The 25,979-nt window shown below is 44.0% G+C and overlaps 1 protein-coding gene across 3 annotated transcripts in view; it reads right to left on the bottom strand.

The window, feature by feature from the left end:
* Window positions 1–25,979, bottom strand: part of unc5da (unc-5 netrin receptor Da) — a 308,148-nt gene that overhangs the window by 111,628 nt on the left and 170,541 nt on the right. For all 3 annotated transcript variants that reach the window (XM_079835311.1, XM_079835312.1, XM_079835313.1), the window contains exon 2: window positions 587–787. In XM_079835311.1, the coding sequence (XP_079691437.1) occupies window positions 587–787 (201 nt within the window). The remainder of the gene's footprint in view (window positions 1–586; window positions 788–25,979) is intronic.

The raw sequence follows: 25,979 nt of genomic DNA, 5'->3' as shown, positions 1-25,979 counted from the left end.
TGAATGACCTCTGGTCTATTGTCTGGCAAAAGCATCAAAAAGTCAGCTGGAGGATTTTGTCCTCACTAGCAGTCTATTTTAAAGCTTTCAATACAGGTAGCATTTGAAATCTATCAATCTTCTCAGCCGCTAACATTTGTCTCTTTTATCAATAACAGATAAAGATGAAAGAAATAAGTACAAAAGATAAAAACATGCCTGAAATGAGCCGGGCTGCTTTTCAAACGTTTTTGAATATAAATCAGCAATTCACGCCTGGGTCAAGTACTGATTTGACAGGGGGGCTGAAAGTAATATTTCACTGTGTTGCATCACTGGATCAGTCCTTTCAGCTGTCAAAACCTGCACCAGCAAACACTAAATGCAACAATCAGTCTCTTTCAAGCTCTTACAGATAGCACAGTATGTTTGATGGAGAGTGAACTGAAAGATGAAATGCTGGGAGAAGTTGAGCCGAGTGTCTGCTGCAGTAGGATTTGACATTCTGGACACCACTATCCCATCAGGCACTGCTGGATGTTTGTATTTGAAAGACAGAAACAGACAGAATGTGCACTAAAAAGAAGGACAGAGTGTGTGTATTTACCGCTTCCTAGTTCGGTGTGCTCCAAGGAAGTGTGCTGGTTCTGATGGACCCATTCCCCATTGCATTTAAAGAAGATCTGGAGGGCGGGACGTGCACGGCAACGTAGTTTGATGGGGTTGCTCTTGACGATGTAAGCATCGTCGGGCTCCTGCAGGAAGTGAGGCAGCGTTCCGGACATCGCTGAGAGACCATCACGTGACCCTGCAACAAACATTCAGGAATTAGGCGTCAGCTAGGAGAAAAGTCCCCGTTTCATTCAACGTGAAGCAAGAACGTCTAACCAAGCAAATCCACTCGGATGACAGCCACCTATCTGCGAGTTCACATAATCAGACACATCAGCCAGGGCTCCCTGACAGCAAGCTTACTCACTTCCTTAACTGGCCTGTCAATCACTTTCAAAAGCGCTCTCAGGTTGGATGACGTTTTCAAACGAGCACCATATGAGCCGGTGACACTGAGAGATAAAGTGAAAACTGCCCTAAAGCAGCTGAAGGTGCCTGCAGAGAATTTCAGCACTGTGGACAGCAGAGAGTACACACTCGATAGCATAAGCATTTTCAGGACCGCGGACAGCTCCTCTGGGCTCTGTAGCTTCACATTATATGCAGATAAGTATTTGCTCTGTTCCAAAACCTAATGAGCTGCTAATGGAGGCAACATTTTCAGTGACCATATGCATGCTTGCCAGTGCAAAGGCTGCTCCAAAAGGTGGGTAACTTAATTGCGCTGCCTCCTAAAATACCTATTGTTTAACTGTCCTAAGGCAGCACCACATTTCCAGGAATCCCACATTCACTGTAATGATCTCAGTGGAAATTTTAATTCAAAATGGTGGAAGAGCATAAAAATGCTGACAATAAACAAAGTAACATTTCAATATTAAGGCGCTGTGCACACATTTGGACCTTCAGCTTTTTGGTTGCAACTGAAAACTATTATATGATGAAAAACCCTGGAACGTTTTCTTCAAAATACTTTATTTCTTTTCGACTGAAGAAAGAGTAAATTATCAGGAAATTTTCATTTTGGGGTGAACTAATCCTTTAAAGAATTAAATGAAATATAGAGAAAAAAAGTAATTATAATATATAAATATAAATATGATGAGAAAGAACAATAAAAAAATTGTGCTGGAGGCAACATTTTCTGTAACCCTCCACTGTATCTGTCAAATAAAGAGTGAAAAGCCCCAAAATATAATAAAAGCACTGTAAATCTATAATAAACTGGCTATTAAAAACTGGAAAACTGTTCCGACATTTCCCATGAAATCGACCACGTACGGGTGTGAAATTCCATTTCACACAGGGATATTTGGAGAAAGATTTAGGGTCTAAAAGTGTCTCGTGGATAAAAGAGCCACACAAGAGTGACAGGAGCTGAAATATCCACCGTGATTCAAAGCACACAGTGATTTAAAGCACCCCTCTCCCTCGCTCTTCATGTTTCTCTCGTGCTTACCCTCCATTTCTCTTTCTGTCACTGCATACACACACACACACACACACACACACACACACACACACACACACACACACACACACACACACACACACACACACACACACACACACACACACACACACACACACACACACACACACACACACACACACAGACTCTCCCTCACTAATAAAACTGTCACAGACGTAATTGGATGGGATATTTTGGAAACGATTTCCCCTGGCTGAAATCTTAAGCATAATAGAGATTTCTGTTGACTTGTAATCCTTCTCTGGGAAACTTTATGTGTGTGTATGTGTGTGCACAGGTGCGTAATCCACTGGCAAACATACCTGATTCATCCTGATTAGAATGAATGGAGAAATGCCTGCGTGTGCTGCTCACACAGAGAAAATCACAGCCCTCGCACCCGCCTCTGCTTCTCTCATTGTCTCTCTCACACCAGAGGACAATTTTATAACTCAAGTGTTTCTTTCATAGCTCAGTAGACTTAAAGCCAACATGTATTTTTCTAATATACATTCCTGGTTTTACTGTGCCTTTGTAATCTTTCAGGAAAAATGTTCAACAACTTTCCTTTTAGGCTGACATCACCTAGGACACAAGGATAATAATGTTAACCAAAAGATAAATAATTATTTAACCCTTTCTGAAAATCATGTCATAATAAATCTACCATTTGGGGTCAGTATTTGAAAGAAACGTCTCCGGTTACGTATGTAACCTAGGTTCCCTGAGAACAGGGAACGAGACGCTGCGTCAGCTTGACGCTACGGGGAACGCCTCCAGCGTGACAGGTGTCTGAACTACTATCGAATCACGGCAATCCTATTGACCGGCGACAGCCTATGATGTCATCAAGGTGCGACCAGGAAGTATATAAGGGCGCCTCACAAACATGACACCGCTTCTTCGTCTGAAGGGACTGTTTGGCAGGCAGGCCCTGAGGCATGGCAAAGCGACGCAGCGTCTCGTTCCCTGTTCTCAGGGAACCTAGGTTACATACGTAACCGGAGACGTTCCCTTTCGAAAGGGAACTCGCGCTGCGTCAGCTTGACGCTACGGGGAACGAAATACCAACGCCGCCATGCCGAGGGGAGTGCATGCCCACTGGCAGTGACAAATGTCAGGACAAGTAAATTCAAATGAAATGCCTGAACCACTCCCCCTCTGGTCACACAAGGCTGTCAGTGACAGCATTCCCTACGGTCATAGCCCGAGCTATAAGCCTCGTCAGGAACCTTAGTGCGGCTGCACGAGGTCCTATTCAGGCCGCTCAAAGGCCTGGATCCAACCCATTCAAAGGAAGGGGGCTCCTTTAAGGGAATGTGGCTAGGGGGCCCCAGCCAGCCACTAACGCCGCCAAGGCGGCCTAGCTTGGTGCCTTTTTCAACGGGCACTTCGGCCGGGCCATCCCTGTCTTTTCGAGAACAGAGCCTCTGGATACTCACCTCCTGAGGAGGCATCCAGTCCAAGGGACTGCAGAATGGCAATGGGCATCCTGGAGAGCAGTACTCAGCATAGCGCTTTCGACCCTTGCCAGCGAGGGGAGTTAATCTGCTCGATCCTAGGATCTATTGAGTTATTATCAAGTAGAAACACTCAGGAGGCCAGACTGGCCTAAAAGCTGATCTAATTGGGAGGCCTCGCGAGGGGCCTACGACCATCTGATCAGGCCCAGGCAGCTTCGGGCTCACAGATGACCCTCGAAGAGAGGGGAGCTTAAAAAGGGGCTGCCCGGTAGGTAAGCCAGGTTGTAGGCTAAATTCCCTCCCATGGGAACCAAGTAGCAGAAGCGACCTCAGTCGCGCTAGGGTAAGACCATCCTCAGATGCTGCCAAATAAGGGGCAGATACCACTAGCTGTCAGCATATGCCAGTAAACAGTTCTTGAACTGAGAACCCAACCCCTCAGGGAGGCCTAGTGAGGCCTATTACATGATAGCAGTCGAAGCCCACTGTCGAAGTAGCTGGAAAACAGAAGCTCGTCTCCTCAGGGAGGCCTGGAGACGCCTACTACCTAATAGCAGGCTATGCTAGCTGCCCGAGCATCCTGACTCGGGAACTCCCCCTCAGGGAGCCCTAGTGAGGCCTATCGCCTGGTAACGAGCTCACAGGGAGGCTGAGTGAGGCCTACCACCTGCCAACAGTCCATGCTAGTCCACATGACTGAAATCTTGGGACGTGCCATCAGGGGAGGCCCGGCTTGAGGCCTGATACCCATGGCAAACCTTCAGGGAGGCTTGGTGAGGCCTACTACCTGGCATGTGGGCCTGCTGCCAGAGGCATCCTGGTCCCGGGGCTCACCCCTAGGGACGGTCAGGAACTCACATCCAGGGGAGGCCTGGTGAGGCCTACTACCTGGTAATCCCATATGTCTGCTGCCAGAGGCATCCTGGTCCCGGGGCTCACCCCTAGGGACAGTCAGGAACTCACATCCAGGGGAGGCCTGGTGAGGCCTACTACCCGGTGGCGAGCCACAGGGAGGCCTGGAAGGGGCCTGCTGCCTGCTCGCAATCCACGCTGACCGTCACGGTCGACTGGCGACTGGTGTCCGTGGAGCCCATCTTCAGGGAGGCCTGTCGGGGCCTACTACCTTACAGCAGACCTGCAGGGACGGCTTCCTGTTGTGGCAGGCATGAAAAACTGGCTGCTATAACTCCTGGACTGACAGCGGCTTCTCTGCTGGCTGACAAAATAACAAAGAAAGGTTATTAATTGATAATTCTGCTACTTGAGGCCGACATCGTTGGGGAGTGAACACATAGCAATACAAAAGGGGCCGACTTTGCAAAAGGCCTGCTTTCCAAGGCTGACTACCTATCTAGGTTGCAGCTATTAATCGCTACCCTCCCCAACGTCGGGACTCACTCGCAAGGAGGCCTACTAAGGCCTACCACCTGACCCGGAGTCTACTGCCCAGACTGCCCGAGTTGGCTGCTCACAGCCAACTGGCTTCCCCAAGGTCTCAACCTGGAGCTAATCCATCCCAGCGACCTACTTTCGGGCCTACTGTATGACAGTTGCAGTCTTACCAGCAGCGCGTACAAGCTCTGGAACCTAATTACATTTGCCGAGAACCCATGACAGGGTACTCGGCAAAAACAACGCCCTGGACCCCCTAAGCGGGGGGAGTACCACGTACGCCACCTACCTCATGAAGGACCTAGCTTAAAAGCGGCCTACCATTACTGCAAGGGCGTCAGCCATGGCAATGCTCTGGCTTCAAGGGAGCTCACTACCATACCAACATATGACAAAGGTTACGAAGTGCTGCTCAACCCGAGCCATGGGTGAGGCAGAATGATACAGAGCTAGGAGTGGGAAACTCTAATCTACCCTGTCTTAACAGAGGGGTACTGCCACCTGGCCAGGACATAAACACAGGGCCAGAGCCTGCCAAAAACTGGCGGCTTTTAAGAAACTAGCTCTGGAGGGCAGGGTTGAGCTACGCATACAATCTCTTCGTACTCGAACGAAAGATGGCCTAACCCTGCCCCACGACCACTGGCTAAGTCGCTATCAATTCTGCACAGCACCAACCTGCATTACTAGTGAAAAACCCCAGAATGCAGAGAAGGGGGCGGGCCTTGACCGGACGACTTTACATGAGAGGAGGCTTACATTAGGGATATTCAAAAAACCAATTCACTTATTGAATAGCTACCCGGGGCGCCAACGCATTTAGCGGACGCCACCGTAATCCCTAGAAAGCCTAGGCCAATCTAGATCTATACCCGAGACCCGATAGGGCCACTCCTATTGCACCAGACAAAAGGACACTCGGGCAGAAGTGCCAGTCGTATACTAGATCTGGCCCTAGATCTAACTGTAGTTCTAGCATAGTCTGATCCTGCATTCTCAAAAAACGTATACTGAGAGAGGATACAAACCGCCTTACCCCGAGGCGGCTACCAGTTACCAGCTTAAAACTAGGAGAAAATACACGCCTAGCAATACGCTACATACCCGCAGGAATGAGCGACGCCTTCCCAGAGATTTTTTCTTTTTGTTCTTTTTTTTTTTTTTTTTTTTTTTACTTTGGGAGGTTAAAAACTGTATTCCACACAGTAAGCAGTTACAGCTCTTAAATATAACTCTCGTATCCTTTGCTGGCTCTCTACTAGCAACACTAGCTCACCATGGAGCCCAAGCAACTGGTGTATAATGATTGTTCTAGCCATCCTAACAGGGGAACTACAGGCCCTACAGAAATATCCAATGATCCACAGCGATCCCCGAAGCCCTCTACAGGGAGCATGAGTCAGAAAATATATTAATATTTTTCCCTCTTATAGGGGACTTACCCGCTCGCCTGCGGCGCGCCATGATATCCACCCACAAGCTTAATTCACCACATGAATGTTTAGGTGTACCACTACCATGGGCCAGAGAGGGCGCACTCACAGACCAGCCAGGCGGACCCTAGCACATCATCGCGGACCCACCTAGGCCGGATGTAAGAAGCGCCTGGGGAGAGATGAAGAAGAGGAGTGAGGGTCAATATCTTTCTTAACTCACCCTCAGGGAGGAGACCCATCATGAACGCTGACTGCGTTTTGTGATACACAGCTCCTACTTCTGCCGGGAATCCGCCTCTCTGTGCCCCACCCTCGACTGTGGGGGGCGCACGAGAGGCAATACTGGCCCTCGGGCCCCGTCACCGGTCCTCGGACCGTGACGCCTCCCGCCTGCTTGGGACCCGGATCTCAGTGGCATGCAGGTCCTCAGACGCTGCCAAATGCGCTATTCCTCAGCGATGCTGGCCCTCGGGCCCAGTCTCCGCCTGCTGCGCAACCACCGCATCAGGGAAACATCCCCTGATCGAGATCCCTCAGCAAACCGGCCTGGTGCATATGAAACACTGCCATGGTGTAAGAAGTTTCACCATGGCTGACCTGCTGCCGTGTATGCCCTGCCATTAAAGCGACACATCGTTTAGGTGGCAGGGTTGGAGCTCTCAGCTTCCCAGATGCGAGATTGCACACATCCCGTTAACCGGAGGCGACGACACATACCCATATTCTCCTTTTCCTATCCTCCTGCCATCAGCGACATACCGCTGATGTCATACTGCTGATGTCAGTGAATATGAGCCGAATATAGGTTATTCCATGCCCCCTCGATCTAAATAGGAAGATCAGGAAGGAATGAAAGCCCAACTGAGCCGATGATTATGGCTGGGGAGAAATCGATCGTTTAATCCAACACGAGCAACCTCTCCTCTAACGCGACAACATGACGGCCGCAGCCCACCTGCAGAGCGTTTCATAACATTCATCGGCTCAGCATACACCGTCGGGATGGCTGAGAAGATTAATCCTCCTTCTCACAGCCATCCCTAGAGCACTTGCAAACAAGTCTCGTCAGCCGCCAGATCGTCAAAGGGAAGAATGCCTTCCCGTGACGATTTAGCGAGCTCTATCCGGGAAACCCGTGACGTGCGTCCACGCACAGCCTCGGCATGAGCGGGACTGCATCATCGGTCTCGGATGCCAGACCCTCTTCCCTCAGGAAGAGAATCAGACGAGAGCAGATCTCGGATTGACAAACGGTCACGTTATACAAACAAACAAACAAACAGCTTGATAAGAGCTGATTGTGCATGCTCTTGATCCCAGGCAGAAACACACAACTTGTGTGTACATAATAATGAATTTGGATTACCTTACTCGAAGCAATTCAGACAAAACAGTCCCTGAAGACGAAAAAGCGGTGTCATGTTTGTGAGGCGCCCTTATATACTTCCTGGTCGCACCTTGATGACATCATAGGCTGTCGCCGGTCAATAGGATTGCCGTGATTCGATAGTAGTTCAGACACCTGTCACGCTGGAGGCGTTCCCCGTAGCGTCAAGCTGACGCAGCGCGAGTTCCCTTTCGAAAGGGAATTAATACTTCTATTCAGCAAGGATGCATTAAATTGATCAAAAACGACATTGACATTTACATTGTTACAAAACATATTTCAAATAAGTGCTGTTGCTTTTAAAGAAATGTTGTCACAATTCCCAAAGAAATATTAAAATAATCCCACTCTGTGACAGCAGCACAACTGTTTTAATTATATCAGTAATTCAAATTTTTTTTAATACTGGAAAATAACTGTATTATTTATTTAGTTTGATATAGTTTTCATAAATTACATACAAATTCATGTAAAATTACAAACAATGTCTGTAAATTAACAACTTGACCATTATTGTAATTTAAGAAAACTATATGAAAAATGCTGTATAAAAAATACAGTAGTTCCCTTTCAGTCGGTCACTACGACGTACGTCGGTATTACCGACGAATTGGGATCACTTTAGAGAGCCCCTATCAGCTTCGAGATTTAGAGAACAGGCCAATGGGCCATTGGCGTGCAAGATTTGCATCTCGCGCTCCGCCCCGCGCCGCGGGTATAAACAGGAAGCGAGAGCATCGCACTGACGTCATTCACTTCGGAGCCGAACGGCGTTGATGAAGCAAGCCTGCTTTTCTAAAAGAAAGCCTATCTGCAAGAGAGATGCTCCGGAGAACGAGAAGGACGCTCTGTGTTGGCGTAAAAACCATTAGTAATTCTGTTCCGCCACTGGGGTTAAAAACAGCCAGTGGTACCCAAATATATATATATATATATATATATATATATATATATATATATATATATATATATATATATATATATATATATATATATATATATATATATATATATATATATATATATATATAAATTTAAAAAAAAGAGAAGAACAGTTCCAATATCTCTGGGTCTCGGGAGTTCAGGAATGGCAGCGTGTGACGCTACAAGCCTCGCTGCCCTCATTCCCCTCCCCACAAGAGGGCGAGAATGGCAGTGTGTGACGCTACAAGCCTCGCCACTCTCATTCCCCTCTTCTCAGCGGTGTGTGGACGACTCTTGTTCCCCGCTGAGGAAGGTGGTGAGGCAGACCGTGTGCAACGCCACAAAGCCTTGCCACACTCAGCCCCTCCTTCATTTGGAGAGCGCGCTGGGCGGTGTACAACGCTCCCATGCCTTGTCAGCCTCTGGTGCCTCTCCAAATCGCCAGCAGGGGGTGCCGGCTGTGGGAACGCACTCAAGCGGCCTTCCCACACTCGCGCACCCCCTCAGCGGATGCAGGTCGTGTGTCAGACCCAGACCCCTACACGGACCACTCCCATGTCGTCCTGGGGTCCCTGCATTCCGCCTCGCTGCCCTGCTGCGGGTACGTCTGTGGGACCGATGACCCTGCTTGTTCGGTCTCTGGGGGCCTGGCTAGCGCTCCCCAGCCCGTCTCGCTGGGTCATCTGTACCATCAGACTCGGCTTGCGATTCAGTTCGCCCGGCGTCCGCCCAAGTTCGGGGGCGTTCACTTCATGTCTATTGCGTGGGTGGATGCCCCCGTGCTTCAGGCGGAGATCGCTGTCCTACTGGCGAAGGACGCAATAATGCCGGTCCCTCCAGCCGATATGAAGTCCGGGTACTACAGCCCGTACTTCATTGTACCCAAGAAAGGCGGCGGGTTACGGCCAATCTTGGACCTGCCTTACTTGAACCGTTCCCTCCACAGGATGCCGTTCAGAATGTTAACGCAGAAACGCATCTTCAGGTGCGTCCGTCCCCAGGATTGGTTTGCAGCGATCGACCTGAAGGACGCATACTTTCATGTCTCGATTCTCCCTCGACACAGACCGTTTCTACGCTTTACTTTCGACGGACGGGCATGTCAGTACAAAGTCCTGCCCTTCGGGCTGTCCCTGTCGCCCCGTGACTTCACGAAAGTCGCGGAGGCGGCCATTGCTCCCATGAGAGAGCGTGGTGTTCGTCTTCTCAACTATCTCGACGACTGGCTGATTCTTGCCCAGTCGCGGGAACAGTTGTGCGAACACAGGGACATGGTGCTTCGGCACCTCAGCCGGTTGGGTCTTCGGGTCAACTGGGAGAAGAGCAAACTCTGTCCCGTACAGAGGATCTCTTGTCTCGGGATGGAGATCGACTCGGTCGCCATGACAGCGCGCCTCACCGAGGAGCGCGTCCAGTCGGTGTTGAGCTGCTTGAATACGTTCAAACACAGTACAGTGGTTCCACTGAAATAATTTCAGAGGCTCCTGGGGCATATGGCAGCAGCAGCCGCAGTAACGCCGCTAGGGCTGCTCCATATGAGACCGCTTCAACACTGGCTACACGACCGAGTCCCGAGATGGGCGTGGCACAGCGGGTCCCTCCGTGTCCAAGTGACGCCGAGATGCCGCCAAACCTTCAGCCCGTGGTCGGACCCTTCATTTCTACGGGCAGGAGTGCCTCTAGAACAAGTGTCCAGGCATTCTGTTGTCTCCACGGATGCCTCATCCACGGGCTGGGGTGCCACGTACAACGGGCTTGCAGTATCGGGTCTGTGGACGGGGCCCCAACTGCAATGGCATATCAATTGCCTGGAGTTGCTGGCGGTTCATCTTGCTCTCAGCCACCTCAAAGGGTCGCTCAAAGACAAGCACGTTCTGATCCGGACGGACAGAACTGCGGCCGTTGCGTACATCATCAAACAGGGTGGTCTACGCTCCCGCCGCATGTCCCAACTCGCCCGCGATCTCCTTCTGTGGAGTCCGAAGCATCTGAGGTCCCTTCGTGCCATCCACATTCCGGGCCCGCTCAATCGTGCGGCCGACGAGCTGTCACGGTTGCCTGTGCTGCCCGGGGAGTGGAGACTCCACCCCCAGGTGGTCCAGCTGATTTGGAGTCGCTTGGGGCCGCACAGATCGATCTGTTTGCCGCCCCGACACGACCTACTGCCAGTGGTACTATTCCCTGCCCGGGGGAACCCTCGGCACGGATGCCCTGGCACACAGCTGGCCCCGGGGCCTACGCAAATATGCGTCCCCCCCCAGTGAGCCTTCTTGCACAGACACGGTGCAAGGTCAGGGAGGACGAGTAGCAGCTCCTCTTGGTAGCTCCGTACTGGCCCAACAGGACTTGGTTCCCGGAACTAGTGCTCCTCCCGACAGCACCTCCTTGGCCCATTCCTCTGAGGAAGGACCTCCTGACTCAGAGACGCGGCACCCTGTGGCACCCACGTCCGGACCACTGGAAACTCCATGTCTGGTCCCTGGACGGGATGCGGAGGTTCTAGGTGACCTACCACAAGCGGTAGTTGACACCATCACTTCCGCCAGAGCCCCCTCTACGAGACGGCTATATGCGTTGAAGTGGAACCTGTTCGTCGACTGGTGCTCTTCTCACCGAGAAGACCCCCGAAAGTGTTCGGTCAGATCTGTGCTCTCTTTTCTTCAAGACGGGTTGGAGCGAAAGCTGTCTCCCTCCACCCTCAAGGTGTATGTTGCCGCTATAGCGCAATCATGACATGGTTAATGGTTAATTCATTAGGCAAGCACGATCTGATCGTCAGGTTCCTGGGGGGGCGAGGAGATTAAATCCGCCTCGTCCTCCCTTTATACCCTCTTGGGACTTGACTCTGGTGCTGACGCACTTCAGAGGGCGCCCTTTGAGCCTTTACAGTCAGCTGAGCTTAAGATCTTGTCTCTAAAGACAATACTCCTGATTGCATTGGCCTCAGTTAAGAGGGTAGGGGACCTGCAGGCATTTTCGGTCGACGAATCGTGCCTGGGATTCGGGCCAGGTGACTCTCAGGTAACCCTGAGACCCCGGCCTGGATATGTGCCAAGGTTCCCACTACTCCCTTCCGGGACCAAGTGGTGAGCCTGCAAGCGCTGCCTTCGGAGGAGGCAGACCCAGCCCTGGCTTTTCTCTGTCCAGTTCAAGCCCTGCGAAGAGACCTCAGAGCAGCTCTTCATCTGTTACGGAGGACAGCAGAAGGGAAAGGCTGTCTCCAAGCTGAGGATGGCCCACTGGATAGTGGACGCCATCGTCTTGGCTTATGAAGCCCAAGACATGCCCTGCCCGCTCGGGTTAAGAGCCCACTCCACTAGGGGTGTTGCTTCTTCCTGGGCACTGGCTCGTGGCGCCTCGCTGACAGATATTTGTAGAGCTGCGGGCTGGGCGACACCTAACACGTTCGCTAGGTTTTATAGCCTACGTGTAGAACCAGTGGCTTCTCGTGTGCTCGCTTCCCATAGTCAGCAGCTGAAGTGCCCGTTCTAAGTGTCGGCTTGCTGCGCCATTCCCTTCCCCATGGAACGGATACGTGCGCTTATTTTCTCCAGTCGAGTTCCCCAGGATTGGCGAACCCTGTTGAGTCCTCCGCACCCCTCGGCAGTCGGATGTGGCGGAGCGTCTGACGCCAGGTCTGGCACTTGTATGCATTGGTGGAACTTGTGTCGGACTGGGGTCCATATGTCGTGACCCCTACGGCGGTCCCATTCGTGTATTCTCCACGGTACAGCTCCCTACGGTGAGCTTGTGTCTTTCCCTTGGCAGAGTTCCTCTGCCGTCTCAGTTCGGTGTCGTCCCCCGCCTGTATAGGCCGGGGCCACCTCTGGGACTTCCGTATGTTGTGCTGCCCACGGCCAGCCCATACGTGTTCTCTCCACATGGTAACTCCCTCCGGGCATGATGTGGCTCCCGCAGCGTCCTTCGGGCACGCTTTCCCAGCGTTATCCAATAAGTCTGCTGAATGGGTCTTGCGGAACAGCAGTATAACTCTCCCTGCGTGAATTTCCCCGCCCGCATCAGAACGGGGTCTGAGGGGCTCTCGCTGGGCGCTGGAAGTGGTAGTAACTGTGGCGTTTTCCATAGGGATCCCAATTCGTCGGTAATACCGACGTACGTCGTAGTGACCGACTGAAAGGGAACGTCTCGGTTACGTATGGTAACCCTCGTTCCCTGAAAGAGGGGACGGAGATGTACGTCCCGTCGCCACAGTCCCTTACCATCATTGCATGGCCGAGTCACTAGTTCGGCTCCTCAGTGAAAAACGTCAGTGCGATGCTCTCGCTTCCGGTTTAGACCCGCGGCGCGGGGCGGAGCGCGAGATGCAAATCTCGCACGCCAATGGCCCATTGGCCTGTTCTCTAAATCTCGAAGCTGATAGGGGCTCTCTAAAGTGATCCCAATTCGTCGGTAATACCGACGTACGTCTCCGTTCCCTCCTTCAGGGAACGAGGGTTACCATACGTAACCGAGACGTTTCCCAGTATAAAAAAGAGAATTACTGTAATTTGCCATTAATGATATAATCCTTAAAGTAAATATTATTACTTATTACTTATTACTTATGGCTGCCAAACAAAAACTGTAACATTAAAGTAAAATATCTTAATTCCAATAAAATGGAAAAACAATGATTTTACAGAAATTTTAATTAAAAGTTTTAGAGAAAAATGCTGTTATTTTACAGGTTTTTCCTTATTTAAATTAAGATATTTTACTTTAATTTTATGTTTTTTGTTTGGCAGCTGTTGCTGCCAGTCATTTGATCGTTTTGTAATGTTTTTTTTTTTTTTTTACAGTATAATGTATTTTCTGTCTGATTCATTCAAGACCAAATGATGTGTAGAACACAGTTCAGATCACAAATCTGACACACACTTTTAGAATCTATTTGGTAACTTAGTAAAGCCATTTGAGTTATTACTGAGATCTCTTTTGAAACTATAAAATAACTTGTAAGAGAATATAAATATATACTGTGTAAGTAGAAAACATTTTTCCATTTGCCCTCAAATAAATTTCATTGCTGTCTTGGAGAAAGAATCAAGATATTAAAAGAATTTGCAATGGCGCTCTCTCCATCTTCCACCTCCAGTCCTCTTTGTTCCAGACATGTAAACAGAACACACATTATCTTCTATAAGATAATTAATGGCACAGTGTCTTGTTTGTATCATCCCAATGCTTTGTGCTCATGCTTCTTTTTTAGAATGAATACTCCCACACACAGAGCCCTAGGTAGGAGTGTGAACACATCCATATTCAAAAACATGCACAAACATATTTTCGACCGTGCAGTTCCATACTGTAATGTGTGCTAATGCTATTTTCTTGCACGCCCACAAACAAATGTATTCACATTTACAAGCAAATACAAAATCGTGATGCTCAAACGCAAGACTCGTACACCACGCGCTTTTATCCAGCCACCATCACAGATGTTCAGGAGTGCTTGACATGATGGCAGTCTGATGAAAGGGAAAAATAGTCATCTGACTGAGCTGCAGATGAAAGGAAAGAGAGAAAGAGTTTGGGGGGGAGAAAGAGAAAGTGCAAATGGGAACGGGTGGAAAGAGCTTCTTTAGACTCGTGGACGTTGTCACATCTGTATGCAGACTGATTTATAGAGAGCGATAACTGTTGGTGTACGGAGGAGCAAATGTTTGTTACTGACAGAAACTATAAACTATATCTGAGTTGTTAAAGACATGGACTAACACCCCCCCCCCCAAAAAAAAGGTAAAGCAGCCCATCATTAAAGAGTCCTATATAGATGTCACATAAAAATAATGATAATGATAATGATAATGATAATGATAATACTACTACTACTACTACTACTACTACTACTGCTACTAATAATAATAATAATAATAATATCAAAACAGCAAATTTAACAACTATTGCCACAAACAATAAGAACAATAAGCCCAAAATTGAATGATAACATTTTTACCACAAAAAAAATAATTCATTATAATAATAAAAAATGAATTAAAAAAAATTTAATAATTCAATTTCAACACTAATAAATAGTAATAATAATGATGATGATGATACTAAAAATAATAATAAAAAAATGAAAAATTACATTTTTTTCCACAAATAATAATAACAATAAACCCAAAATTGTACAATAAAATTTTCACCACTAATTAATAATAATAATAATAATAATAATAATAATAATAATAATAATAATAATAATAATAATAATAATTAATAATTAATAATTAATAAAAAAAAATTCCACAAATAATAATAACAATAAACCCAAAATTAAACAATTAAATTTTCACTACTAATAACAGTAATAATGATGATGATGATGATGGTGATGATGACGATGATGATAATAATAATAAAACAAATTTACAATTACATTTTTGCCACAAATAATAATAACAATAAACCCAAAATCGTACAATAAAATTCACCACTAATAATAATAATAATAATAATAATAATAATAATAATAATAATAATAATAATGATGATGATGATAATAATTAAAAAAAATTTAACAATTTAATTTTCGCCACAAATAATAATTTTTACGATTATCTTTTTCACCAATAATAATAATAATAATAATAATAATAATAATAATAATAATAATATTTCGCTCAACTGTTTTCTTTAGTAGACAGTTTGATATGAATTGCTAAAATAACTAATCTACTGTATACAAAGTAATAATGTTGTGCATAATAAAATTGCTGGGCAACTAGTGAACTATACTTATTTAGTATCGAATCAAATATGCATTGCATTTGGCATTTGTAGAATGTTCATTTTTGACGTTGACTATATGCTTCTCTTGAGATAAAAATAAAAGTTTTACTAAGTTCAACAAATATGATGCAAGTCAAAATGGCTCTTGTGTCATCAGACTGTAAAAACTATTTTGGCTTGAAGCTTTTATTTTTAAGAGACTGCTTGCGTGCGATCCAAGGGGACCTGGGTTTTTATGTTTGTTTCTGTCTGTGGTGGTGCTTTTGTTATGTAGTGTTAGTTCTTGATAAAACCGAATAGAACTAAAGTGGCCATGACATCCTAATGCAATCACAGCTCAGACACAATAATACAGTCCTGACTGCCTCTCTGAGGGGCATTTGAGCTGTGTGTATGTGTGTGCGGGCGTGAGGAGAGAGAGACACAGAGGGAGGGAGTGAGAGAGCGAGAGAGGATGATTTCAGTGATTGAGCGTATGCGTGTTTTCCAAACCTCCCTCTATCAAGTGTTCTGACAGCTATTTAATGTTTCCCATTTGCATTAGTTGATAAAGCACCGATCTCATCTCTTAATCCACAGCGTGACACGACAGAAACGCCAAAATGGCCGTCCGCGTCCTCTCAATCCCCCCTCTGCTGTCAGGGCCGAGCAGGTTGCCACAGCAATGATATACGAGCGGCGGGCCACCCCGGCAATAACGGTGGACACTAGATACATCTCACGCTACGGGAGCAAAACAAGATGTCACTGCCATCAGCTCTGAGCAATAAGTTTATCACACGCACACCTGTCTGTCACGCTGAGAGGTCTACGTCGCAAAACGCACACACAAAATACCAACATGCTAACCATTCTGACCTAGAAGTGATAAAGAAATCAAGCTCTGATGGTTAGATTGCATCTAGTGTTTATGTTAAAGCACAGACATATTTTGAGTGCAGATGTGACTAGTATGTATCTGTCTGGGAAGCGGTTTTCAAATTGTAATGTGCCAAGTTACTGTCAAAATAAGATAGATAACCACATTGAAGCTATTTAATAGGAAAGTTTTCTTTCAAATTATATTATAGTTGATTATTATTATTTACTTATTTTCTAAATTAAAGTTGTATTAATCAAGCAATTCGAATTATAAGATACCAGCATCAAAAGATAACAATCGGTGACGCAATCTGTCACATACGAGAGCCAATGCAATTTCACTATCAAAGCTGACGTAACACTTCTTCAGGTGGCAATTGACCTATCGGTAAGCCCCTCCCCTCGAACGCAGATGAGCCAATAGCAGTTGAGTATCAGTTGCACTGGGACCGGAACTCGGACATCTTTAGGTGTCAGCGCCATAGAGAAACATTGGAAAATCCGAAGCTCTCATCGGTTTGATGGTGTTTATGCTCCAAAAATGCTAAAATGTCGCGCCTGAGGTACTGTAACACGGATTCCAGGTATCCTGAGAGGATTTTCTGTTTGTCATACTCTCGTTAAGTTACGATTAAAGTCCCTGCTAACATACAAACCGAAATAACTAACTGTTCTCACGTCATGTAACACTGTAGGTCACAAACACGAAGGTCTACATTTCAGTGCCTCTCCATATTAAACTGGTTATATGTAAATTAATTAAATTTTAGATAGGTCAACATTATCTGTCCTACTAAGGAGGACTCCTATTTTGATGGGTATTATAGTCTACGGGTAGTGAAAGGGAGAGCTCGCACGCAGTTTATCGGAGTTGTTTTGCAGATACAAAGTTTACCAGTTATTAACTGCACCCCCAAAAAGGCATACGGTCAGTATATATGTTTGTTTACTAGTTGTATGAGTGTTTCTGTGTAATTTGCTGTGTATGTTAATGGTAATGCAACGGAGAGAGATAGTTTGTGAATGAGACGTTAATGCGCACTTCTTATGCTTTGTTTGTTCAGCTCTTACGATGATTTTTTGGAGTCAAAAAAGACTTAATAAACTTGATAATCCATCAGTAACGTTTGGCCATCATTCGGACGGGGTATACGCTGCATTCTGTGTCCAAAAACATCTTGGGATAAGGTTTTCACACTGACAGCTGTCATTGTTAGATATAGCAACTGCGTCTGTTTGTCCGAGTTAGCAACAGTAACTAAGGGGGGCGGGGCTTACCGATAGGTCAATTGTTTTGTGCAGTGGATGGAGACGGTGATCGCTCTTGGGGATTTTCTTCACACAAATCAATCGTTTGGCCTCGGAACACTTGTAATATTTGTACTTTTACTAATAAATTGTGCCTGTAGTCATATCTGCCTGTTATAGCCTGTGTTTTATCTCATATAATACACAAATGGGTAGGTTTAAAGGTGAACTATGTAAGATTTTTGCAGTAAAATATCCAAAAACCACTAGGCCAGTGTTATATATTTTGTTCAGTTGAGTACTTAGAATATCCCAAATGTTTCCAACTATTTGTAAATCGTGAGAAATTGCTATTTTAACTAAGGAACCGGGACGTGTGAGCTATGCGAGTGAGTCGCCTGTCGATTGCGTCATATCTGCGTTACCCTCGGTTTCTGGTTTTATTTAGCAGAAATGCTTTACTCTCACTGCAGTGTGAACAAGTGTCATAGCAGCCGCCGAGCGAACGTCATAACTTCCTTTTCAACACACTCAGATATATCTAATACAATAAACAGAGTTGCGTTACCTCACTCATAACTGGAAAAGAGGAAGTGGCGCCGGCGACCGTGTCATAATAAAAGTCCCGCCGGCGACTATGCCATAATAACAGTGCCGCTCTTCAATCGCTCCTGCGGCCTTGCTCAGCTCCACAACACTCGGTCCTGCTCTGCTTCAGACTACAGTAATGTTAATAATCGCATCCATGAACATGATTTCTGCCCGAGTCCTATCCTGACTCTTTCCCACCGGCTGTGAGGTGAAGACCACATTTCAAAAGATTCTGCGCTCAAACGTGGCGTCATCAAACTACGCCTTTGTTTTGAACAGGCGACCTCTAGTGTACGGAAAAGTTACATAGTGTAGCTTTAATGTGTCAAAACAATCTAAATGTGTCAAAAAATAAACTAAATGTAAATAAAATTATGCTGGCTGATTAAATTGAGAATCCCACTCAAACATGTCATAATGACAAAATTATAAAATTATACCCAACATATAATTTCATCATTACAATAACATTCCCATTCCCAACACGTCTGCATAAAGGTTTCTCATTGAAATCAATTGAGTACCCTGCGCCTCGAAAAATTAACGTGATGGAAAAGCTATAGTAAATAATAACTAAGAAATATTTAGGATGAGCTCTTTATAGGTCACTAATCAAATACGTAAAAATGTGAACTAATTTGTACAGACGGTCATCTGTTCTTACTTCCATTGAAACAAAAGATGCTCTTTGAATCATACTGTAACATGATCATTAGGTTTTTACACAAATATGTGGAGTTCATGCCGTTCGAGTGCTGCTGCCATTAAAGCAGAAACAAAGATTTACAAAAAATCTAAAATGAATGTATTTTTTCCCCTTAATTGTGATGCTGAATATACACTATATTGCCAAAATTATTGGGACACCCCTCCAAATAATTGAATTCAGGTGTTCCAATCACTTCCATGGCCACAGATGTATAAAATCAAGCACCTAGGCATGCAGACGCTTCTACAAACATAGAAACGTGAAAGAATGGGTTGCTCTCAGGAGCTCAGTGAATTCAAGCGTGGTACAGTTATAGGTTGCCACATGAGCAATAAGTCCATTCGAGAAATTTCCTCACTACTAAATATTCCACGGTCAACTGAATTGTGCCAAGTGTACAGTTTGGTGGAGTGGGATTATGGTGTGGAGTTGTTTTTCAGGGGTTGGGCTCGGCTCCTTAGTTCCAGTGAAAGGACCTCTAAATGCTTCAGCATATCAAGACATTTTGGACAATTTCATACTCCCAACTTTGTGGGAAGAGTTTGGGGATGGCTGCTTCCTGTTCCAACATGACTGCACACCAGTGCACAAAGCAAGGTCCATAAAGACATGGATGAGCGAGTTTGGTTTGGAGGAACTTGACTGGCCTGCACAGAGTCCTGACCTCAACCCAATAGAACACCTTTGGGATGAATTTGAGTGGAGACTGCAAGCCAGGCCTTCTCATCCAACATCAGTGCCTGACCTCACAAATGCACTTCAAGAAGAATGGTCAGAAATTGCCATAAACACACTCCTAAAACTTGTGGAAACCCAAAAGAGTTGAAGCTGTTATAGCTGCAAAGGGTGGGCCAACTCCATATTAAACCCTATGGATTAAGAATGCGATATATTAAGAATGGTCATTAAAGTTCATGTGCATGTAAAGGCAGGCGTCCCAAAACTTTTGGCAATATGGTGTATTTTGCACCAACATAAATTGTCATTAAATTGAGAGAACCTGTCAAAAGAGAACCTTTTTCATTAGTGGTCTCAGATGATGACTAGTGGACCTCACCGAAGATACAGTGAAAATATGAGCTTCTGCACAAAAGTAACCTGTATTTTCCCCTGTTCTGCAAATCCTGTGGAAAATGGTGCAAAGCATGCATTTCAGACAGAGAAAGAGAGAGAAGTGCACCTCGGGGAGTTTTGACAGACTGCTAGTACTGAGATCACGATAATGGCAGTTCTCAGCAGGGTGATGAACTCGCATAACATACAGCTCACCCACGGCCTGAACAATAACACATGTAGATCAGCCTCACACACACACACACACACCTGGTTCACTATCTTTGTGGGGACTCTCCATAGACGTATTGGTTTTTATATACTGTACAAACGGTATATTCTATCCTCTTACACTAAACCTACCCCAAAACCTACCAATCAGACAAAACTTTCTGCATTTTTACATTTTCAAAAAAAAAAAAACGAATTCTGTAAGATTCATAAGATGTTTTCCTCATGGGGACCTCAATTTAGGTCCCCACGGTGACACGAGTCCCCATGAGTCAGTGTGCATTCAGGTTGAAGTCACCACTGGGATAGAAAACATGAATACATCAAAATACAAATATCACTTCACACTATATTTACAATCATACAACAACAGTGGCTGAACTATCCCTTTAAAAGCTTCAGCTCTGCACTGTAGCATTCTGGGATTTCTGTAATTCCTCCACACTGCTTATTACAAGATTAAATAATCTAACGCATGATTGGATAACACAGAAAGAGAGAGAGAGAGAGAGAGAGAGAGAGAGAGAGAGAGAGAGAGAGAGAGAGAGAGAGAGAGAGAGAGAGAGAGAGAGAGAGAGAGAGAGAGAGAGAGAGAGAGAGAGAGAGAGAGAGAGAGAGAGAGACGAGAGAGGGGTGAAGGATTAGGAAACAAAACAATAGATTGATGTAAAATTACAGAATGAAAAAAGAGCTAATGTGATTGGGCTCCGGATTACTGATGATTGGAAAATAAAGATGTCCCATAATGCTTCATTACAAAAGCAGCTCGTCAAAGCCCAATAATCAAATGTTTACTGATTCTCAAAGCAGCAAACCCATAAGAGACAGACAATAGAGACTGTTCCATTTTATAATAAGCTATGGTGAATGTGATTTCACCAAGTAAAACACGTTCCTGGATCAACATCTTTGTTGATCCTGGAACAACAATCCAATCAGTCGATCAGATTTGAGGGACATGTCAAGTTTAGGCTTACAATCAGGGTTATGTGCTTCTACATCAGTGTTATTCACCTATTTTTTCCCCACTGATTTTAGGGATAAATTATGGATAGTTTTATGTTCAAGGGTAGGGATAGGGTTAAGATACATTTTTCGGACAGGAATGTTGTTCAAGGATCAACAAAAAATGTCTTACTTGGAAAAATCACGGTAACCAATGCGGTGAGCTACCTATGTAGGCAGCATTTTAAATTGCACACCCAACACAAATGCTATTCTAAAAAGTAGGACACTTAATTATGATTCCTTGTTTCATCAAATTTTAAGAGGGAAACCATTGCCGGTATCCTTAATGGATAAAGCAATGTATACATATACTTATAAATTATTTAACACAAAAAAACATGGGAAATAGTTTTAAATGATTAAAAACCATACCATTTTACCCCAAAATTGTCTATGCATTACACACTACTATTCAAAAGTTTGGTGTTACTTGATTTTTTATGTTTTTGTCTCTTATGCTCACCAAGGCTGCATTTATTTGATCAGTAAAGTAAAATATTGTGATATTACAATTTTAAATAAGTGTTTTCTACTTGAATATGTTTTAAAATGTAATTCAGTTCTGGGATGAATTTTCGGCAGCCATTATTGTAGCCTTCAGTGTCACATGATGCCTCAGAAATCACTCTAATATGCTGATTTGCTGATTTTCAAGAAACATTTCTTAAAGGGATAGTTCACCCAAAAATGAAAATTAGCCCATGATTTGGAAGTGCATCCATCCATTATGAAAGTAATCCACATGGCTCCTTCGGTTAATAAAGGCCTTCTGAAGCGAAGCGATGCGTTTGTTTGCATTCATATTTAAAACTTTACAAACTGTAATTACAAACTGTAATCTCTAACTTTCGCTAACTGTCGTACGGGCGTTCACGAGAGACTGGCGTTCCAGCGTATGAAGTAGGATGCAGGCGTAGCGTAAGTTCCGGTGACAAACGCGGAAGTGAAGAGGATAGAGCAAAACAAAACTTGGTTCTCGCGAGAACTAGCATATTCTCACCGGAGCGGTTTACGTCATACGCTGGGACGCCAGTCTCTCGTGAAGTTAGAGATTACAGTTTGTAAAGTTTTAAATATTATATACTAGTTTTTAATAATATATTATATATAATATATACACCTTTATGGACTTCAAAACAGAAACAGCCATTCACTATTAATTTTTTAATATAACTCTGATTGTATTCGTCTGAATGAAGAATGTCATATACACCTAGGATGACTAGGGTGAGTAAATCATGGGCTAATTTTCATTTTTGGTTGAACTATCCCTTTAATCTCAATACTAAAAAAAAAGTTGTGCTTCTTAATATGTTTGCGGAAGCTGTGATACTTTTTACAGGATTATTTGAGGAATAGAACATTCAGCATTTATTTGAAATGGAAATCTTTCATTGCAAATGCCTTTACAGTGACGTTTGATCAATTTTAATGCATCTTTCATTTCTTTCCAAAAAATTTAACTGCTGTGTGCATTTATGCCTATTAGAATATCACACAATTCATCTCAGTGATTTGTCTCTATTAAAATCAATGAGTTGAGTCTCTTGTAAATGACACATATAGTTGTGCATATGTTCTAAATGAGTCACAAAGTATGAAGTTCCATTTCAGTTAACATACTGCCACAGACAGTTAGAGAGATACTGCAGACTCTATAGCTGATCATAAATATCATGACTTAGACTAAAACAGCTGCTAGTACATACATTTACACAGCATAACTGTAATTACAGCACTATTCAAAATTCAAATGCAGGGCCACAGTCGTTATCTAATTAGTACAAACAAAACATCCTTGAGTAACACTGACATTTCAGAAAAGGTTAGGAAGTGTCGCTTTTGTATGTACTTGCGTTGGGCTGAATATAATTACAGAGAGTTCTGTAAGGGCAGTCTCAGATGGTAGAATTAACACGACAGGTTAAAGTTATGTCGAATTCTGTTTGGTTCTGATGTTGTCCCCTGTGATACAGCTTAAATACTCCCACATACTCTTAATGGAAGAGTCATTATTAATGTGCTGCAATTTGATTGTGTGATGTGTTTGATGGGTACATCACACTTCTGGACTGTCGAGCGCATACAAGTTTGCTGGGATGATGGTTCAAGGAACTCAAGAAGTACACAGAAGATGCCTCCTATCATTTTCAGAACACTTCAGATGGTATGAAATTCCTTTGAAAGGATTCTTGGATGTGTGGAAGAGATTTAGCGAACAGACAGCGAGGGTCCTTCCGGAGTGCTCGAGATCGAAGACTTTCTGTTTTTTTTTTTTTTTCTTTCATTCGTCTCCAAAGAGCTTTACACTAAGTGATATTACTGAGAGTCGCTTCTTTTTCTAATCACAGTCCCACGGGATCAAAGTTCCCGGGAAGCCCCAGAGCTCTGTTCATATATCTCCTTTTCCTTTGAAAAAGAGAGCGAATCATTGCATTAGTTGAAATACTTGTTCCAGGCATGCAAAAAGCATCAGAAGATGAGCAGCCATCACCATGATGTAAAATAAGCATATGAAGTAGTGATGGAGTCTACTTACACTAGAGATTACTCATTATAGACGTTAGTTACACTAGATGCTATATTTGCATCTTATTTATAGATATTTTAAGGCAAAACGAAAATGGAAAATTGCAGTACTATCTGTTCAATATGTCAAACTGTTATGCACCCCGGTGACAAGTGTGGAAAGACATTTTTTCAATGTTTTTCTGGCTGCTTCTGTGGAAAACATTCATAGAAATATTCTTATGTAAACCACTGCATTCAGTTCAACATTTTAAGTGGTCAGTACACTTTAATCTTCTAAATGTATGGTAAAAGCTAGCCTGGATGCCAGCCGAACTTAGCCCCGCCCACAACATTTTTACTCGGGCAGTTCGGTCTGGACTTGATCGGTAGAGAAGTAATTATGCCCGAACAGAAACTGTTCGGACCAATGAAATTGTCAGGGCGGGCTTTAGACGATGATGGACAGATGATCAACAGTAACGTAATCATCCACGTCATCAAAGGCGCTTGGGTTGAGTTTGTTCTAATCCTAAACGGAGAACTTGTTCGTATATGCTTTCACCTTTACTATTTCTCTCAGAAATGATGATCGTGTTGGTAAGTAAACTCTGTGTATCCTTTTTTTTACAACACCGGCAAAGATCGTTTACACTCATATTTTTCTTCTAACGTTAGGCTACTTATTCCAGCGTGTGTGCAGGTACAGGGTTGCCAAGTTTTTGCCAACAAAACCCGCCCAATTGCTAACGTTCCTCAAAACTAGCCAAAAACAAGCCCAATAGCTTTCCAGGGGGGGTTCTCCGGGAAAAAAGGCATTTGGGGGGTAAAATATGTGTTATTTTAGCAGGGCTGGCAGCTAAAAATCGCATTCCTGGGTCTGTATATCACATAATTGGGGTCGCTTCAACCCGCGGACATGGCAACACAGTGCAGTTGAGTTCTGTTGACATTTGATAACTAACGTTATGCGTCGCTCCGTTGCTCTGATTGGTTGTAGGTCTATCCAATTGAGGTCTTTCCTGGTTCGGTTGAAACACGCCCCAATCACAGCCCAACGGAGCAGTATCAGACTCATATTCTGACTAGAATTGAGTATGACGACGTCAGGCTAGGTAAAAGCCAAAAGAGCATCCAAAATTTTAAACCAAGCTTTCAAACCCAGAGTGGAAAATTGTGGAAAGATTCTATAGACACGATTGAGAGCATTCACTTCACTTAAAGTGTCATTTTTGTCAAAAACTTTCTCCACTGCATTGGAGACAATTTTATCCAAAGCAACTTGCATTCAAGGTATACATTTTTTTCAGTACGTGTTCCCTGGGAATCCAATCTGTGACATGGGTGACACCCCAGCATATATGACACTGAAACATTCAATCAACCAATGATATAAACTAACAATGCAAAAATTTTGAAATAAATGAATACTTTTATCCATCAATAAAAAAGCATTGTTTGGATCTGAGGTGGCATGTGATGTCACAGGGATTCAATCATTTGTATAAATGACTTATTTTACATCATCGCATCGTTGTCCCCGTCCACTGATGTTTTACAGCGGGTTTGCATTGTTAGAAATGGTGAAAGCATTTCGTGAGAGTGCGAAATTGTGTTGCAACGATGAGATCACTGTATTTACACGATCAACAGACTGTCTGTCATCTGCTCAATGCTCATCACTGCAACCTTCCATGTGATGGGAATAGATGAAAATGTAATGCAATAATCAGCACTTTTTCCGATTCATTAAGTTTCGAGTAAAAGTATTCGAGAGGGTTCCAGATGTAATAATTACTTCATATGCAAAAATGTCAGCCAATCACAGCAGTGGGCGTTTACACTGAAGTCTCACAGACACGCCCCTTCAAATAGAAATCAGGGTAGAAAAATTGATGACCATTTTTTGATGTAAAAATCATATTAACAGTATAAGTGCACCTCAGTAAACATCATAAAAATTATTTTAAAAAATAATAAAAAAAATAATTAAATTAAAAAAAGTAGCAGTGAAGACATTGTTACAAAAGATTTGTATTACAAATAATTTTTTTTTTTTTTTTATATATATATAATAGTATTCTCTTTTGAACTTACTATTCACCAAAAAATCCTGAAAAAAAAGTATAATGGTTTCCACAAAAATGAAGCATGCACAACTCAAATATATTGATGTTCTACACAGTAAATATTGTAAACATACACAAATGCTTACATAAGATACACACACCAACACTTATTCTGTCCATCCCTCTCTATGGACCAACAAAGCATAAGTAGAGCATAAATTAAACTGAATAGAAATATGGATAGAGATGAAAGGCAAGTTGAAGAGAGGTGAAAAGATGAGAGAAGAGGAAAGATGAGACTA

The sequence above is a fragment of the Gobio gobio genome (assembly GCF_949357685.1).
Source record: "Gobio gobio genome assembly, chromosome: 14".
NCBI classification, from domain to species: Eukaryota; Metazoa; Chordata; class Actinopteri; order Cypriniformes; family Gobionidae; genus Gobio; species Gobio gobio.
This window is presented reverse-complemented; position numbering and strand designations above follow the sequence as displayed.